This window comes from Fusarium fujikuroi, chromosome FFUJ_chr07 (genome assembly GCF_900079805.1).
Source record: "Fusarium fujikuroi IMI 58289 draft genome, chromosome FFUJ_chr07".
Lineage (NCBI taxonomy): Eukaryota > Fungi > Ascomycota > Sordariomycetes > Hypocreales > Nectriaceae > Fusarium > Fusarium fujikuroi.
The window spans coordinates 3,045,997-3,064,323 of record NC_036628.1 but is presented as its reverse complement, the minus strand read 5'-3'; the positions used below and the strand labels follow the sequence as shown (position 1 = coordinate 3,064,323).

General features: G+C 46.7%; 7 protein-coding genes; 3 read left to right on the top strand and 4 right to left on the bottom strand.

Annotated features, from left to right (window-relative positions):
* Window positions 1-694: 694 nt before the first annotated feature.
* FFUJ_08148 (uncharacterized protein) lies at window positions 695-1,036 on the bottom strand (the record flags this gene model as incomplete). Its single annotated transcript, XM_023581185.1, has 1 exon — window positions 695-1,036. The coding sequence occupies one exon, from the start codon at window positions 1,034-1,036 to the stop codon at window positions 695-697; it is 342 nt and encodes a 113-aa protein (XP_023433827.1).
* Window positions 1,037-2,486: 1,450 nt separating this feature from the next.
* FFUJ_08149 (related to 6-hydroxy-D-nicotine oxidase) lies at window positions 2,487-4,024 on the top strand (the record flags this gene model as incomplete). XM_023581184.1 has 2 exons in its annotated part: window positions 2,487-3,500; window positions 3,551-4,024. 2 exons carry the CDS (start codon window positions 2,487-2,489, stop codon window positions 4,022-4,024), a joined length of 1,488 nt encoding a protein of 495 aa, XP_023433826.1.
* Window positions 4,025-4,754: 730 nt separating this feature from the next.
* On the top strand, window positions 4,755-6,718 carry FFUJ_08150 (uncharacterized protein; the record flags this gene model as incomplete). XM_023581182.1 has 2 exons in its annotated part: window positions 4,755-6,244; window positions 6,292-6,718. 2 exons carry the CDS (start codon window positions 4,755-4,757, stop codon window positions 6,716-6,718), a joined length of 1,917 nt encoding a protein of 638 aa, XP_023433825.1.
* A 47-nt stretch (window positions 6,719-6,765) lies between these two features.
* On the bottom strand, window positions 6,766-7,220 carry FFUJ_08151 (uncharacterized protein; the record flags this gene model as incomplete). XM_023581181.1 has 4 exons in its annotated part: window positions 6,766-6,842; window positions 6,896-6,986; window positions 7,054-7,104; window positions 7,161-7,220. The coding sequence occupies 4 exons, from the start codon at window positions 7,218-7,220 to the stop codon at window positions 6,766-6,768; spliced, it is 279 nt and encodes a 92-aa protein (XP_023433824.1).
* Window positions 7,221-7,786: 566 nt separating this feature from the next.
* Window positions 7,787-11,709, bottom strand: FFUJ_08152 (related to vegetatible incompatibility protein HET-E-1; the record flags this gene model as incomplete). XM_023581180.1 has 2 exons in its annotated part: window positions 7,787-11,551; window positions 11,623-11,709. The coding sequence occupies 2 exons, from the start codon at window positions 11,707-11,709 to the stop codon at window positions 7,787-7,789; spliced, it is 3,852 nt and encodes a 1,283-aa protein (XP_023433823.1).
* Window positions 11,710-12,569: 860 nt separating this feature from the next.
* Window positions 12,570-13,745, bottom strand: FFUJ_08153 (uncharacterized protein; the record flags this gene model as incomplete). XM_023581179.1 has 5 exons in its annotated part: window positions 12,570-12,656; window positions 12,713-12,880; window positions 12,946-13,338; window positions 13,410-13,644; window positions 13,693-13,745. The coding sequence occupies 5 exons, from the start codon at window positions 13,743-13,745 to the stop codon at window positions 12,570-12,572; spliced, it is 936 nt and encodes a 311-aa protein (XP_023433822.1).
* Window positions 13,746-14,762: 1,017 nt separating this feature from the next.
* On the top strand, window positions 14,763-17,204 carry FFUJ_08154 (uncharacterized protein; the record flags this gene model as incomplete). Its single annotated transcript, XM_023581178.1, has 1 exon — window positions 14,763-17,204. One exon carries the CDS (start codon window positions 14,763-14,765, stop codon window positions 17,202-17,204), a length of 2,442 nt encoding a protein of 813 aa, XP_023433821.1.
* Between the last annotated feature and the right edge of the window lie 1,123 nt (window positions 17,205-18,327).

Sequence of the window (18,327 nt, the reverse complement as noted above, 5' to 3'; positions counted from 1 at the left end):
GTGCCAATGTAGCTCTCAGCCACAACCATCGATAACTGATCCCATATCTAGCTTACGAATTATACATAATATCATGATCTACCGAGTCACATACTTTGCTTATTACACGGCCACGATGACCTGCAATGTCACATCGTTTTGTAGCCATCGTACCATGAAAGGGACACTACATATAACCACGATGATTGAGTGTAGTGTCAGGTTCAATGCATCTAGTGGGTGCTAACGGATGAGGAAAAGGAAACCAAATTCAGTGTTTCCTGAGAGGTGTCGTTAAAGTATTTACATATCCATTTTCTCCTTCCTGATTTAAGATCTCAGCGAGAGGTCTCAATTGCAAGTATTCACATATAATCGTCGCAGTTCAACGAGTATCGTTTACTGCAACCAATGATCAATTCTACGCATGCACTTTGCAAATAGCTTAATACCTCTCCGGTAACTTCAATTTCCTAATGTGCTTTGAAGCACTGACAAGACTCAAGTACATGAATACTTCAATAGATCATGTTTGCACGACATTGACCCAGGGACAAATTCTATGCCTCAATGCTTCGCTCACAAAAAGTGCGGGGTTGCATGCAGGAGCTTGATGTGAGTTCTATACCGTTTCTAGCATTCTGAAGTCCCGCCTCTCGTAAAGTCCCCGCCTATAGTATCGCAAGTGAATCACCCTTTCAATTGGTTCCGTTGTCTAGTCTGGACCTGTCCATTGGTTTTTGAAGTCTTCAAGCTCCTCCAACCTCTTCTCCAGCTTCGTCTGTTCCCTCTGGAGTCTCTCTTTGCATTTCAATGCGCGCTCTTCATTATTCTCGTGTTCGTAAGATTGCTGCTGAGCCACGGCCTTCTCGGCATTGCTGTATCCCGCAGGGTCTGAGGTCACTATGCCCCCCGCAGCCAGCTTGAACCAGTATTCGTCTATAGCTACCCAATCCTCACTATCCTTCAACTTTGTTACCGTTGCTAGATCAGTTTTGGTGGTACGGATCTCTGTTTCGATCTCAGTCTTCTTTTTGAAGTCCTTGTTGCGCGGCATGTTGGGAATGTTGTACTGGCAAGTATTGCGGTTTGTTAAATTTGTTTGTTTGGGGGATACCTCAAAGAAGAGTTGGGAGAAATGCTTGTATGAGTGTTGTATGGTTGTTGGTGTGATTGCTCGTAGTTCAGCTCGTAGGGTGTACCTACACCAGTTATTATAGTCTGCTTGACTTGCATTTCACTGATTCACATGGCCGACTCGAACGTGGCTTTGGCTGTGACTGTCTGTTCAACAACGTGAGGAAACTCAGATTCAGAGTCATGTTGAGTCTTCGGAGAATGTTTTGTTGGATTTACGATCCATTCAATGCTGTTGACTGTCATGAACAAGCTACGCGCAACTTGTAGGCATCGTGAATGGCTCACAGACTCCCCAAATAGCGGAACAAGGTGTCACAGTTACTACCACATCACTATGGTTGGTGGCGCAGGATAGTTTGTAAGTGATGCATTGTCGCGTTGTTCGCTTTGACCATTTTTCAGGGCCTTTGGCTTGTGATGCATAACTCTGACTCTGATCTTGAATGAGGGATAATTTCTGATCAGCGTATCAGTCTATCGCTCAGGGGTCCCATCATGTGAATCACCAGGTCTTTGAGCATCCATTTCACGGGCATGAAGCAGAAAGAATCCCAAACGCACCGCCACTCTAACCATGGCGAAGACGGGGCTGTACTGGAGCCTTGAGCCGATAATTCTACATCGCATCTTGACAATGACTAGGTAGTATCGATGCTCAAGTTAACGTCATTGGCAAAGGAAGCCCCAATATGTATTAGTGCATCGGAAACCTCGTGTTACCCGAAAAGCCCGCTCCAGAATCGGCAATCCCTCTCGCACTATCAGCAGCCATCATTCCAACCCCATAAACGTTTCCATGAAGGGTATCTCTAGCTTCAAGCTAGTCAAGCCGTGACATCATGCTCCACGCTTGGTGAGGTCCGTGATTTGCCAGTTGCTAATTATAGAGAGTCCACTTCGTATGCTACCCGGTAGATCGGCACTTTGAGGCTTGGAATCACGAGAAATCAGCGCCACTAGCCTGGACTCTTTTCCATCAACGTTGCATTTTCGATCAGAGTTTCTCTGCAGCTCATGGTTTTAGTTAGTACTAAGCGGCAGTTAGTGTCGCGGGAAGACAGCGCATTATTGCTTTAGCGGGTTAGAGTTCGTAATTTCACCTATGCAGGGATGGTATAATTTCTATTCTGCACCCGGGGACAGCGAGGACCACTGATGGTAGATCCGCAACGTAGTTTTTACTTTAGCTCATGTCGTATTAGGCTTGAATATCAGTTCGTAACGCGTCGATCTGTGGACCATGCGAGTGCGAGGGTGGCCACGGCAGTTGATGCATTTAATAACATTTAATGTCCGCTTCATCCGCTTTGTTTCACTCCATTCCATTCATCCTTCCATCACCCTTCCATTCTTCTCAATCATTCACGATGCATCTCAATACACTTCAGTGTCTGGTCATCGGCCTCGTCGCCAATGCTGCACAATCATTAGCTGTGCCGACGAAACGAGAGGCTGTGAATAGCTGTCTTGTCCAAGCAAAAGTCCCAGTCGACACCAAGGGCACGCAAACATGGACCGAAGACGGCACCGCTTACAATCTTCGCCTTCAATTCGAACCCGTCGCCATCGCAGTCCCCACGACCGTAGCTCAAATCTCCGCCGCTGTCGCATGCGGCTCAAAACACGGCGTCGCAGTTAATGCCAAGAGCGGTGGCCACAGTTACACATCCCTTGGTTTCGGCGGAGAAGATGGCCATCTCATGATTGAACTGGACCGCTTATACAGCGTCAAGCTAGCCAAGGATGGCACTGCAAAGATCCAACCTGGCGCACGACTTGGCCACGTCGCTACTGAGCTCTGGAACCAGGGAAAGCGAGCTCTTTCTCATGGAACTTGTCCTGGTGTTGGTATCGGTGGTCACGCTCTGCACGGCGGCTACGGAATGGTCGCGCGCAAGTACGGACTCACGCTGGACTTGATGAAGGGCGCCACTGTAGTTCTCCCCACCGGAAAAGTGGTCCATTGCTCCAAGACCGAGAACTCGGATCTTTTCTGGGCCATTCGCGGCGCTGGTGCTTCATTTGGTGTCGTCGCTGAGCTCGAGTTCGACACCTTCGCTGCACCTGAGCAAATCACCTATTTCGACATTGGTGGATTGAATTGGAACCAGCAAACTGCTCCTCAGAATCTGCTGGACTTTCAGGAGTTTGGAAAGACCATGCCTGCGGAGATCACTATGCAGATGGCGATCTCTAAGAACGGATACAGTGTTGACGGTGCTTATGTTGGTACAGAGGCTGAGCTCAAGAAGGCTCTCCAGCCGCTGCTTGCCAAGTTCAACGTGCAAGTCAGCGCGACGACTGTGGACTGGATTCAGCTTGTTACTCACTATGCCGGTGCAAATGTCAACATCAACCCTACCAGCGCTTCATACGATGCTGTAAGTCTATCTCTCCCATAATGGTGATTATTCGCGCTAACAATTTGCAGCACGACAACTTCTACGCTAGCAGTTTGCAAGCACCCGAGCTCACGCTCGCTCAATTCAAGTCCTTCGTCGACTACATCTCCACCACTGGCCAGAGCAGCAGTCACTCCTGGTGGTTGCAGATGGACATCTCTGGCGGCAAAAACTCCGCCATCTCCAAGCACAAGTCCACCGACACAGCTTACGTTCATCGCGACGCGCTTCTTCTCTTCCAATTCTACGACAGCGTTGCTCAGAACCAGAAGTATCCCTCTGATGGCTTCAACCTGATCAAGGGTCTGCGACAGAGCATCTCCAATACCCTGAAGGCGGGTACTTGGGGTATGTATGTCAATTACCCTGACTCGCAGCTCAAGGGTGATAGAGCTACCGAGATGTACTGGGGAAGCAACCTCGCCAAGTTGGAGTCTATCAAGGCGAAATACGACCCAAAGAATATCTTCCGCAATCCTCAGTCAATTAAGCCCAAGGCTTGAAATAATTTATAGAGAGAATTGTATTTTTATCGGTACATATAGACTTATTCTTTAGCGTGTTTTAGTAGTTTAAGATCATAGATTTGTTTTTCATTTAAGCCAGGTCCCAGGTAGCCTCTATTTTTATTTGTTTTCCAAATCGACCATTCAATATTTCGGTCAAGTTGCTCGGGCTGCTTATAGAGTATGCTATTTCCATATGTAGAGTTTCCCTAACTTCCAATCCAAAGCATAATTATTTTCAAGGGTATCTACTTTCGCAGCTCCGTGGCACCATGTACATGGTGATTGACCTCCATGGCTACACGTTAACTCCAACGGGTAACGAAAGATAGCCAAAAGGCTGAACTTAACGAAACTGAATGCATGACCTATAACTTATATTGCCTTTCAACGTCCCCTTCTCAGTTGAGGCATGAATGAACATCACTCGGTAACGACAACAACGTTGGTAAAACCAACAGTCTTGGGAGACTGTTGGTTGTTACAGCTCTAACGCACTTTGCGTTAGTTCCCCTGCGAATTGACTGATGTGATTGGCTCAGTTATCGTCTCACCGTTCATTTGCCCACCGGCTGCCTAACTGTGCCCGAAATAACGGGGCCGGTTTTAATGTCAGCGAACCAACACTCGACTTACTTTAAAAAGTATTCCCCTTTTCTATCATCACCTCACTCAACGATATCCTTTTCCTCACCAATTTATTACAGAAAAGTAGATCATCGCAACAATGTCGGACCTCAGCGACCGGATGCTGCAGCTAGACATGGCTCTGACCCAGAACGGGACAGCAGCCACGCCCCATCTCCGTCAAGCGCGGATCAAACGCAAAAACAGCCCTACAGACATCAGCCATTTAGTCTTTGGTCCGCAACCTGGGAAGAAACATCAATTGTGGATCACGGATCGAATCATGGAACCTCAGACAATCCCTCACTTCTTTGAATTTCTCATGAATGGCGAATTACCTGGCGATCGGAAAACATCTCGTCCTTTGCTTACGGTCGAAGAGGTCAAGAACTTGACTAGGCCATCCTTGGAATGGGCGCCTGCTCCACATAATCGACAAATCAGATCGACTGGGGAATGGGTAGGGATTCGAATTGGCTCGTATGAAGACAGTTCGAGACTCTGGCCAATTGCAAAAGAACTTCACGCTATTAAGTCGAGACTTTGGGAAGGGATACCGCCGATATCTGAGAGGCGATGGCAAGAGCTGGGGCTTGATCATCCGGACAGATTCCCTGAAGCTTGTCGTTACTTCGTTGCAGTCATTAACGTCTTTATCTACCTGAACACCAAGCGCACCAAGGCAGCTCTGCGAAAGACTTATAACCTAATCTGGGAACATCTAAGTGTGTTCGAGCAAGCCGTCAACGCAAAGAGGAAAGCCGAAGCAGAAGATAGCGTTTATCAACACGTATCAGTCACTGGTCTCTGGTATGAGTTCATCAGAGCGCAGTACGACTCCATCTGTGAGAATACCCACCATTGGATCATCGAGCACATTGATCGCATACGAGAGTCAATTGTTCAAGAACTCGCGCTACACCAGCCCGATCATCCGGATCACTATAGCGATAAACAATGGGAATTGACCAACAAACTACACGACCTTGCCGAAAATACCTCTCAGGCTGATTACACCATCATGATGCCTACGGATGGGTACAAAGGCGACAGTCTTCCAGTCAAAGAGGACGATTGCCTCACAGAAGCTCATGGCGGTGGGTTTCGCACAGAAACGATCACCTGGTCTGCGAATCTGTCATGGCGAGCGTCTGACTACACTAAACGTGTTAGATATCTTGACCGGAAGGAAATGTACAGCCATGTCCAGCATGAGGACTTTAGAATGCTTCGAAACTCCGTTGGTGTGACTGACCCAGCGTGTATGGTCATATCGGCAATTAGTCAGATCGATGCGCAATCTATGGCCAGGGAAGAACTACGAGGGCTCCCGAATCATCCAGACTTTGTGCCGTGGATTGAGTATGCGCGACGAATGTTGAATAAGCACTTGGGTTTTTTTGCGTATAGACTTTGTCATGAGTATAGTCCCGAGAAGTGGGATTTGTTCAAGGTCAAGTTCGAGGCTGATATTTCTGATTGGGGACGAGGGACGGTGGGTATCAATGATATACGCAAGGCGTGCAAAATTCATTGGATCGATGGAAAAGAGAAGGATATTGCGTATGACGATATTGAAGCTGCCAAGAAGTAAGTTTCAGCATGAGAAGATAAGGACAAAGCTAACAGCTATGTAGGCATTTCGAAACCCTTTCAGATCAGTTAGTACACGACCGAGTTTTCCTCGTCATCGATAAAGCAATCATGAAATCATATCTCGAACCCGAGCCCGGAAAAGAGAAATTCGTCCTCGCCGTGGACGCAAAGTACAAACCAACAAACGAAGAGAACGTCGAGTCACCAGGCTATAAGGGAACTTTGCGCATACTAGGCAGTCTTCTTTGGGATGAGCTAGGCGCACTGTTGGTGATGCAGAGCGCGTTTCTAGAGAATCTCTGGCCGATGGCGATGCACGATGCTGAGGGTATTTACCGCGGCATCAGGACTACATCGGTGCTCAAGTTCTCATCTTATCAAGATAATCTGAACTGGAGGCTTGCGAGTGAGATAGTTCCCAAGTTGGTTGCTTTCAGAAGGAGACTTGAGTTCAGATCGAGGAGGTAGATTGACAGTGCGAATAGCTAATGACTGAATTGTTGTTCCCGTGGCTATTAATACCTGCCAGCCTTTTTGGCCGCCGCCCGAGCTCTCGTGATTTGCTTCTTCCAACCAAAACACTGACTGCACGCTAAATGTTCTAGTCAGAATTACGTTTTTCAACATGCAACAGCCGCGACTTACTCCCGCTGTGATGTTTATTGCAGACATAAACGCCATCGTTGTTGACGGAGGCATCTGGAGTTTCGATTGCATCGCGGTCTATAGTGTCAAACTAGATCGCGAGTAAGGGTTGTAAGTAAACGGGTTTTGTTTTAGAGAGAGAAATAATGGCAACGTACACCGTAGAAAGCGTCGTTCTCTTCGCGCAAATCGGCGTTGCAGTCATCGCACTATGGAGAAGATGTTAGATGTTTTGATAGGCTTTGAGGAGGGAGGGTGTACTGACGATTTCTGCGAGATGCTGCTGGCAGAATACTGCATCGTTGATCTCAACAGTGGCGGCCATAATTGTGTCGATGAGAGAATTGAGAGATCGAGTATAGTATCAACTAAGATGAAATGAAATGAAACTTGGGAATGGCGAAAAGGTCGTCTTATAAAGTGATGCATTTTGGGGTCACGTCAGTGGCGGGGGAGATCTGCGAGACACTACTGCAGCATTTGTGCTTGGACCGCAGCTGAAAGATGGCATGGCCCAATAGTGAGATCAAGAGCTAAGCGTCAACTGTATGTGATCGGCGCTGGTATTCTTGTAGCGAGACTATTGGGTGGAGATACGAGCTTATTGACTAGAATCCTGGAACTCAGCTGCCAATATGAGACATTCTTTCCCTTTTTCAAAGAAACCTGGTTTTCGTGATGAGGTGTAAAGATTGAGGGTGAAAAGAAGCTGCAGCCTCAACACAAAGGCAAAGAGTACAAAGTAAAACATTTTAGCCGATGCTCAAGAAAGAGATCAAGAACAATTGGAACGGAAATGCGAACCAAAGTCCCACGCAAATGGTAATACGTAGTTGAAACAAAGTACAACAAACCAAAGCGTATTCATTACGCGACTTAAATAAGGACTGACTATATAGAATCTATCTCAATAGTTAATATAAACAAACACCCGTCATGCACTAGCGTAACTGTTGATTTGCCTGCCTCCAAGTCTGTTTGAATCGAGAACAGTTCTCGATTGACATCCTGGCGAGGAATCCACAATATCTTCCTAGAGCCCTTCATGAGCCAGGCTTCTGATTCTGAGTAGGATAGGCTGAAGTAACGCGGGTCCCAGTGATCCTCTGCCGCCACTGTCGGTATGTCTTCAGAACTACCACGTTCCATGACGCATTTGAGGACACCAACCTCTGTGTCCAGTAGCTCGGGGGTTAAAAAGGTCAGAGTTGTAACAAAGCCCGAGACAGAGTACCTCCGAATCCAGGTACCGTCTTCAGTATTTCCAATGACTATAAATGCCCGGTCTCTATCCCATTCAGATGCAGAGATCGCAAGCAGACTATAGCCAATGGAAATGGCTGAAATGAATACAGGATCCAAATTTTCCACCCTTAGGTCAAAACGTTGTGTTTCCTTTCTGCACATGATGTCCCATATCACTATATGAGAACGGTCTGTCTCGCAAGCGATTCGGCCGTCGGATGTAATGGTTGATACTTCACTTAACTCTGAACATGGCAAGGATACCCTCCGCGAGCACTTGCCTGTCTTGAGATCCCAGAAGTTGATGTAGGGATGGGTGCCTCCTTGAGACCTTATGATCAGCTCTTGTCCCCAAAACTGAGTTGTATGGACAAATTCAGAGGTCGATATCCGCCATTCGCAATAGTAGCGGCCCGTCTCGTGGTCAAATCTAAAAATATGAATGGAACCGTGGTCTGTGGCGGCAGAAAAGTAGTCATTGTGGCCAAATGCTAGTAACTGAGTACTCCAATATGACTGCTGGGACGAATTCTGAAGCGTCTTGGGCAGATGGTGAAATCTGCCATTGACTGCGATGCTCAACATTTCGCCCTCTTCGTTGCCACTGATGAAGGCGACCTTGCCACTTGGAGATGTGATAAAAGACCGCACTCTGCTGGTAGATTGTTGGATGGTAAGTTCTGGATAGCTCAGGAGTGCGTCCAGGTTCCAGATCTTGAGAATGCCAATTCCGTATCCCATTGAAGCAAGTTGACCATTTTTCCCGCAGTATATCTTCTCGATAGCATAGCACTGCACCTGTGCTACCAGTTTCTTGGCTTTCCAGTCCCATATTTCCATGCCAAAGAGACCACAAAGGGCTATTAAACGGTCATCAGCTACCCATGATACATCATGTATGATCCTGGTCCGATCAAGTCGCATAATCTTCTGTACCGTTATGTGTGAACCCCAGGAGTATAATACGAGCTCTAGATCACTGAGGAATATTACACAGCATGTCCGATCACGGCTAACCGCGGCAGCGTTGATTGCAGCTAGGTCCGTCATCGACATTAGCTTGGACACATGATGTTTTGTATCAAGACCCCAAATAGTAATATCGTTACCCCCTATAATCAAGAGAGCCTTTGGATGCGAAGGAATAAGAATCCAAAACACATATTGGATACTGTTTTTGTTTTTACAAAAGCCGTTCAATTTTGTTTTGCCTGCCGGGTTCCAAATATCAACTGTATTAACGGCGCCTGGATTCCAAATATCAACTTCATCAACGGCGTCGGATTTTGACGGTAAAGCAAGTAATTCTCCATCTGCGGAGTAGCATAGAAAGAAGGACATAACATGTTTGCCAACTGTGAAAGATTTAATGAATTTCCCGTCAGGCAGATGAAAGAAAGAAAGATTTAGTTCCTTTTCTTCGACGATAGATAATGTGACCAGTGAATCTCCACTTGGATGGAAAGTAAATCTTTGCAGGCGACCTCTAGGAGACTCGATCGATTTAACAAGGCCACCAGTGGAAATATCAATCAGGAGTAGTCTATCAGCTTTTCTATTGATAGTTGCAATTTGTCGACCATCAGGCGAAAATTCACACGTAGACTTGCCTCCTCGATCATATGCTGCATCTAGAATAGTCTGAAGGCAGGCGTCCCAACGTTGGAAGTCAGGAGAGAATATATTTATGGATCTGCTGATTTCCTGACTAAAGCATGTTTTGATCTTTCTCAGTTGGGGAGTGAATATCAAAGCGGAGTCATAGAGTTGAAGTGGTGCAGCATCCATGATGGCTCTGTGCGTAATAGCGAAACGTGCAGCATCGTTGACCAGAAGCTTCAGCTCGTCGGGACCTCCGTTCTTCTGTGGAATGGTTAGCCGCCGATTGAACTTTTTCGAGACACCACTGCTTACCAACTGTTCTTCCAATCTCCGCATTGCCTTGATTGCCTCTGAGGTACACCGCAATAGACTCATTGCCTCAAGCCAGTAGAGGTACTTCTTCTCCAAGAATTGGCTTATCATGCTATAACACAAACTGTTTTTATGTGGCTTTTCGGCCAGAAGCCAGGCACAAAAGTGATCAACCCAGTAGACGCAGGCATATCCAGCAATAGTCAGAGGGGCAGCTGGTAAAATGGGAATGTCATCGACCACAACACAACTGTCTTTGAGTCCGTATACATTCCGATGGAGTCTGTTGTGCATGATATTTATGCTACAGTTGAAGATAGAATAATGCTGGTGTCCTACACCTGACGGTAAGATCTTGGGTGCCTTGGGTAAGAAATCGTTGACCGACTGATGGACAGTGTAGACTTTATCTCCTCTGATTGTTAGGAGGGAGCCACACGAGGTGACAAGGCTCGATAGGGTATCTTTATCTTCAATCCACTCAGTAAGTGTTTCGTCAGCTGCGGCTAGCTCTTGTAGACTCAAAGGCCGTAGAGCGACAGCTACGACGGCAAGGATAGCTCTACACCACTCCATGTCTCTGTCGTTGATGTCGCTAATCATCCTTTCGTATAGCTCATTCAGTCCAGCGGGGAAGCGCCTTAAGATGCTGGAGCTGTGGTAATGTTTGACACCAGGCTTTTCCAGTTCTTGACAAACCAAAGCGACCCAAAGGAAGGTGTCATTCGCATTATCAAGAAGGTGTTTGCGAATTTGGGCTCGAGTAGACTGGTTGTAGGTTGAATTGAGCTGGGTGACCTTGCTTTCAACAAATTTGAGGACAGCATTGGAGATCGAGGCGTGGTTGAGTTCGAGGTGCAATCGAACATGACTTTCCGTGGCATCAAGGTGTGATTCGATGTCAAGCCAATTGCGGCTAGAGATAACCCATTTGGCTTTGCATGATACTGAACACTGGCTGATATAGCCAATGAGCTTCTCGCGACCTTCGGTGCACTCATCCAAAGCATCAATGACGACGATGAAATCGGTAGATATCTCATCTTCTAGAATAGAGGTAAGGATCCCTGACAATGCGTACCATGCATTATGATTGGTGAAAACACTTGAATCAGCTTGATCATATTCCCTTCGAACATAGGATTTCAAAGCTGGTCGCTTGCAAACGATAGACCAAATGAGACCGCGAAGCACATATGATGCAGTTCGCAAGAGAGGTTGTGTGGCTTGGCAGAAGAAGTAAAAGACACTGTCATGTGAGGCTTTCTCTAACTCTGTAATGAGCCCAGCTAAAAGCATCGTCTTGCCTTTTCCAGGGTCGCCTCTGACCCAGAGTAAATGTTGTTCTGGATCGTCTCGCCATTTCGCGAAATTGTCATTTTCCAGAATCCATTTGTAACAGTCTTTGAGCAGACCGCCTTTATCATCTTCTATGCGTTTTTTATCGGCAACAGGGTCCGTGATGTAGAGATCTTCAAGGCATGAGTCCTTTCTTCCCTGTATCTCTGTCAGATCTCACACAAGGACGTAACTAGACGATGGAGCGGCCATCTCCGGAGGTTACTCACATCTGCGTCACACAGATTATTGATCTGCTGGGCGATCTCAATATGACCGGCGTTTACAGCCTTTTGCATGTGTATTCCGTCGCTCATCGCGAAAGCTGGATGTCATATTTGGAAAGAGAATCGAGCCTGCAAGAAGCAGAGAGAATGAGCATGCACATAAGAACACTTCAAGTGTGTCAATCCTTTCTGGTTGGGCTCCAATCACGCCCGGCACATCATCTGACCTCGGCGCCAATTCTCAAAAGTCCTATACTTCTGACCACGTCACATCGCACACCATCTTGAATTCGCTCAATTTGCCTTTCTCTAACTTGATTCGCTACTGAAAGCATAACACAGCGAAATGGAGGGGGCCAAGGCCGCTCTTTCAGGCCGTCCCAGTGCCAACCTACAAGCGTTTGGACCTATCATATATAATCAAGTACATGTGCGGGATGGACTTGGCATTAGGCACCAATCTGCTGGTGTATCACTCGATATTCTCACCACAACCTGACTGCTTTTGGAAACAAACAACAAAGACTGGGTTCCCCCAATGGTGAGCTGGATTCCGATATCTGATACCGAAAGAGTCAACATCAACATCTGAGACCTTTATTCTACACCAGAAGAGCACGCACTATCTATTCGCTTTTACTGCTGGAGATCTTCGAGATCATATCTGTCTGTCATAAAATGGATCTATCCATTAGAAACTTCGTTTACCACTTCCAACGTAAAACAGCTCAAGTACTTGCTGACACTTAACGCGCTTGACCAGTTGATCACCGCCCTAGAACCGAAACCTTTTAATACCACCACTCCTGTGGTCTGGGACCAACGCTGTGATCTATGCTTATATTGCTACAATAGCAATCTCAATAATACCGGCATTGGTTCATAGACTTCTGGAACTCTTCATCATTGTTGCCAGGTAATGAATTTATCTCACAGGTCGCCACTAGTAACTACAGATGGTTCACTTGGCTACCAATGGTAATGCTATCGTTAGCAACATTTATAGCCTTCCCAAGGATATTGATGACTTTTCCGCCCTAAAATAATAATTAGCATTGTAATGGCAATACTCCTCAGCGTATAAAGTTCTAACGTTTGGTGGGGATGTATCTGGTGGTATCATGGCTTTCCGAATTGCCGCCACCACAATAGCATAGCCGTCAGCATCCTTCGTCTCGAACTTGCAGATGTCAATATGATCAGCGCGGATGGGTGCGGCATCGCCACATCCATGGATTTGAGCCGACTCAGTTTCGACGATCTAAACGCGACAGTCTCAGTATCTATCTGCTAGCTGGGACAAGTGCTCAAGAGAAGGTGTCATACCTGAATCGATCCTATGCCCCATCTTGTCTTTAGAGTCTCATAGAAGAAAAATGCTTCGATACGGTAGTTGGTATCTTTGGAGGATCTGCGTTTATTAAGAACCTCCGGAAATGCTCTCGTGAGCTCGTCCAGCCGCTCGGAGTCAACACCAAGAAGCTTTAGAGTTTGCTGTTGAGTGTCGACCTTGAAAAGATTGAGAACTCGGCGGACAACCTCAGCAGGCTTCGCCACAGAGGATCCTCGGAACGGCGTTCCCAAAAATATCATCCCTCGGACGTTCCTGGCGATGGATGCTTCTGCCGAGTTCTCAGGTTTATGCTCCCCATGAACCAGAATCTGAGCAGCAACTAGCCCCCCAAGGCTATGAGCTACGAGGATGATTGGTCGGTCCACCTATTCCATCTCCAAGAGTCAGAATTACCATACGTCAAAGTTAACCTCGTACTGCTTTGGAAGTTACTCACCGTTTGTGTGCTTAAGCGTTCTGCTGCCAGCTTCGCACACACGTCCTCCGCATCACTATGGATTTCAGTCTTGGAAGCACCCGAACGGCCGGCACTAGTGATATTGGTGTCATAACCAAAGAGAAATATGCGAGACGCTGGAATGTCGTCGGGCAATAGATCTTTGGGCCAGACTACTCCATTCTTCGTCCACGCCTTTTCTCGGTCTCCCCGTAATCCATGCAGAAAGATAATGCTATAATCTTGTGTGAGTTGAGTAACTTGGTACAACCATCCAACTTACTCAGCTTGCGCATTTTCCCCCTTGTGTACTTCCAGCAGACCGTATTGAGCCATCACGGTATGCCAGCAGCCTGACGTTTTACTTTCGGTTTAGTCGATAGTCGACAGACGATATACAAGACGTTTCCTCAATAAATTATTCAAGAAAGATGTTTGACGTTCGCCCACGTAGATAGACCAGATTTTGAACATGGGTCTAGGCAGGACTCCCTTAGTTTCCAAGCCATTACTTCGAGGACAGGTATTTTAGGTATGGGAGGCTTATTGGAGAGCCTGATCCTGGACACCGGGTGAAAACTTCCTCAGGTGATGCTTACTGCAGGTGGCTTGCAGCAAAACCCCGCTTGTGCGGCCACGGATTATCTACACGCAATGATATTGCGCAGACACGCAGATAGCTAAGGTGTCTTATTGAGCCCGCAAGGCGTCCGTATTGTTAGCGAGTAGACAGAAGGGAACACTACAGCTCCACTTGCTCCTGTTGTAGCAGGTCTAATAATTGGAAATAAAAGTCTACATATCAACCGCACTAACGACAGTCTCCCGGTGGTTTTGTTCCAAGAGTTCTTTTTCTACTCTTTCGTCTGGGCCCAGGCTATCATGGACTGGCAGGTTGCCTCCCATCACAAGGATGTATCAGGGGGGGGTTGATCTTTGCCGCTTGGATCCAACCTCATGAGACTGGCTTTTCAGCTCCCCACAATAAACAAGTGCTAGGTAACAATCCCCTTACATAGCTGATACCAAATTGTCCACAGTGGCGCAACTAACTAGCCAAGGCATTATGAAAGGCTGAAAATACCTTGGCGCTTGAGATTAATTAGATATGGGATGATGACGCTCCTCTTTTGCTGTGACAGGTTTTGGCAATGTACTTATAAGCATTTATCCCGGCTTTTTCCACCATGCCCTGTAATTTCTAACTACATTATAACACGTTCCTTAAGCTTATCTACCACGGCATTCTAAATCTGCTATACTGAACAAATATTTACGAAATTTCCGGCAAATAGCGATAGCGCTGTAGTTGGACCCTTAATTACGACTTTACCAGAGTTTCAACAATTTGACATGGATCATATCGGCAAGCTTTTCAATCTAGAAGGTCACTCAATGCCAGAATGGTTTCAGGTACCGTTCGTTAACTTCAAAGCACATTGCGAACCACTGCCTGAGGCTGGAGTCGTGTACGGGTGTCAAGATCTCTTCGGTCTCACTCACTTGAGAGGAAGCGACCCAGATACCTTCTGCAAGGTTTTACAGTCCTGGTTTTACTTTGGTTTGTTGCGGGAGTTCTTCCCCATAGAATTTAACATTGATGATTTCAAGAAAGTCTCAGATGGACATCAGGTTGTATCTTCAGAGTGTCTTCTCCGTTATTGCTCTCTGTATTCCGGTGATCGGAAGCGCCATATACACCTTCACGATTGCTTAGAGTTTGTGAAAACATGGACCGATGAAATCGACCTGGACTGTCCGCTCGAATCCTCAAACAGCCTGCTCGGTCCCATTACAATACCTGACTCAATAGTCCACCAGAAGAGTCGGCTCATAATTGCGTCGATCAAAGTCCTTTTGGAAACTATGTTCGAATATCTGCGACTGTCTTGCTCTGATCGATGTACAGGCAAATCGAAAGTGCAGGATGTTCTGACTAGCAGGGTCAATAGGGTGCTGACAAACCTGTTCTATCCTGGGGATTCTCTTCAAGGCATTAATTATGATACCGTACCTTCAGCAACCGTATCTGGCGGCCAGAAAAGGCCGGTTTATGGGTCGGTTCCTGCATCCTTCTTCTTCGGCATACTTCTGAATAACGGATGGTGCCGCCGGCATTTGACGAGAATGAAGCACGAGTTGAATTCGACGTGCCTTTATATTCTCGCATCCCGCGATTCTGAACTTGTCATAAGCCAGAAGGGAAATCAGATGGAATGCTCGGCAAGTGTGTGTCAGCAGGATGAGAATGCCGGCGACACAGGCCCGAAGCATTCGTTTCACTGTTACGGTGGCTCTTTAAACATCAACTGCAAACCTGTACAAGTTGACACGAGAAAGCTTGAATCGATCTACGAAGACTCCAAATCTACCAGTATACCCATAGTCTCATTCGCAGATGGAGAAGCGACGATAGAGGAGAGCCGTGATCAGAAATACTTCGCGGTATCACATGTCTGGTCAGAGGGTCTGGGAAATGCAAGCTCGAACTCCATCCACAGTTGCCAACTGCAGGACCTAGCTGGACTTATCGAGCCTGGCCGGCGGGGAAACTCTAGCCAGGATTCCTGGGGTCCCATGAAGTTCTGGTTAGATACACTCTGTATCCCCAAAGCCTCCGGCCGTTCAAGTCCTGATCGGGAGGCGTTAGAGGCATCAGCCATAAAGAGTATCGATTGGGCCTTTGCTTCCGCTCATTGCGTACTTATTCGAGACCTGACGATACAAAATCCCAGCCTACCGTTTTCCAGTCTCGACCCTTTGCTCCAGATCATGCATTTGTACAACATGCGCTGGCTCAGCCGTTGTTGGACACTTGCAGAAGCAATATCCGCCTGGAAGATAAAGATCACCGTGGATGGGAAAACTCAATCGCTTTCTGACCTGATCATCGATGTTGGATCGAGTTTCGCCCAAAGATATTCTCTAGCTAGTGAGCCCCAAAGTTCTACAGCGACTTCATTTAGGAACGAGCTTATGTCTAGTGTGTTCCGGAGTTTTGTCAGCCCATTCGATGTATTCATAGACTCTAAAGATGGGCACCAGGACATTATTGCTACATGGAATGCACTCCTTCAACGCTCCACCAAAAAGGCCAGCGATGTTCCCACTATTCTGGCAATAGCCAACGCCATAAGCCTCAAGAACGTGGTCGATTGCAAAGAGAAAACAATGGCTGTACAGATGAAACTTGTTCTCAATGCATTCCGCCGTCTCCCCGCTGCGTTCCTTTTCCAGGACGGCCCAAAGATTCATGAACCTTTTAATCGCTGGGTGCCTGCGGAACCATCATATAGCGGGGGAAGTGCCAGAAACCAGAGAATACTTCCACGATCCACATACGGGGTGATTACAGACAACATTGAGTCTACGGTCCTAACATACGCCGAGGGGAAAGCTGTAGGCCCTCTACAATCATCAAAATCATCCCCAGTTTATCTTTTCAAAGGTCCACTCCCGCAAAGCTTTTATCTTGAAGTACAAGGCCAAAGCCAATTCTTTTTCGTTGAAATGACGCACCAAATTCAAAACCACAATCAGGACAATGAGTACTGTCTCATTCTCTCATCTGTAGCTGGCTTGAATGGACCCTCTATCTCGACAGCTTTCTGTGCTACAGTGATGAAGATGACAGAGACAGAATCGAAACTCCTAGTAACCTGGGAGACAGTTGCCCAAGTGCGGAAGGTGGCACAAGAAACGCCTGGAGGGCTAAGATCACGAGCACTATACAACACTAGCGTGTATGTTTCATGTGGTAAGTCCTTCAAAATTCATTATCATTCGCGCACATGACTTACGAGGTGCCTGTAAGATATGACTACCTGGCCGGTTCCGCGTTTGTTAAGGCACGGCTTTAGTGCTCAACAGGAGCGCTTTATCATCCGGCAACGCGGTCAAATGATTACTCTTTGCTACGTGGGCTTAGCTTTGATGTCCATCTGCTTTATGCTTTCTTTACTGGACACCGCAATACCGTATAATTTGATACCAGCCTTCATCCCTATCTCACTTTTGGGGTCATCAGCATGGATGTGTGCGAAGCGATTTCGAAAATCGACCCTTTCTACAGAAACCCAAACCAGAACTCATGAAATGTGGCGCAGCCTATTCCTCTTGCCACCCAACATAGCCAGCGAGACCTTATTCCAGCGTTACAAAGATTTAGTGTTAAAAGCTTCAACTTGGAGCATGCTTCGATTCCCGCGCCTTGAGAGGGCAGTCTTCAGCATTGAGCTAGCCCTTTGCACTATAGCAGCTGTCTTGGCAGCGTACCTCGCAGTAAGGAATCGGGATGTGCCGTGGTGTCTTGCTCCTCTTGTGTGCGCATGGCTCAGCTTTCTTGTCATGCCAGTTATTTGGGCATATTGGACCATTTTTAAACCTGAAACAATCTATCTTTCTGCTGCCAGTTGCTGTTTCCTCGCTTTTTGTTCAGGCTTTACGCTTGCCCCTCTTTTGGATGATGATTCATCATTAACAAAGACAGACCAAATCATCTGCTGGGTGTTTTTCGTCATTTTGGTAATTCATTTGTAAGCAGCATATAAAACATCCCCCCAAACTTTTGCAACTAATATCTATAGGGCTTTTATGGTCTTATCTTTTGCCAAGTGGATAGCATCGGTCATTCTAAACGAAGCACAAAAGTCACCAGCTACGCTCGAGTCTATCTTCCTTATAGAGGACGATGATTCCTGGCATACAATTGTCTTGCGGAAGTCACTGATTTGTGCTCTGCAGCGTTCCCCGTATAAGTTTTTGTTTGCTTGGGTCTTACGATCAAAGGATAGTTCGCTATCATGATAGACTAAAGAAGCATACAGATGCTGAGATACATAAGTCCCCCCAGTCTCAAATGCGTCAGAATGTGTTGAATCGTAACGAATGTTCGGGCATAAAGGGAGGTGTTAATTCC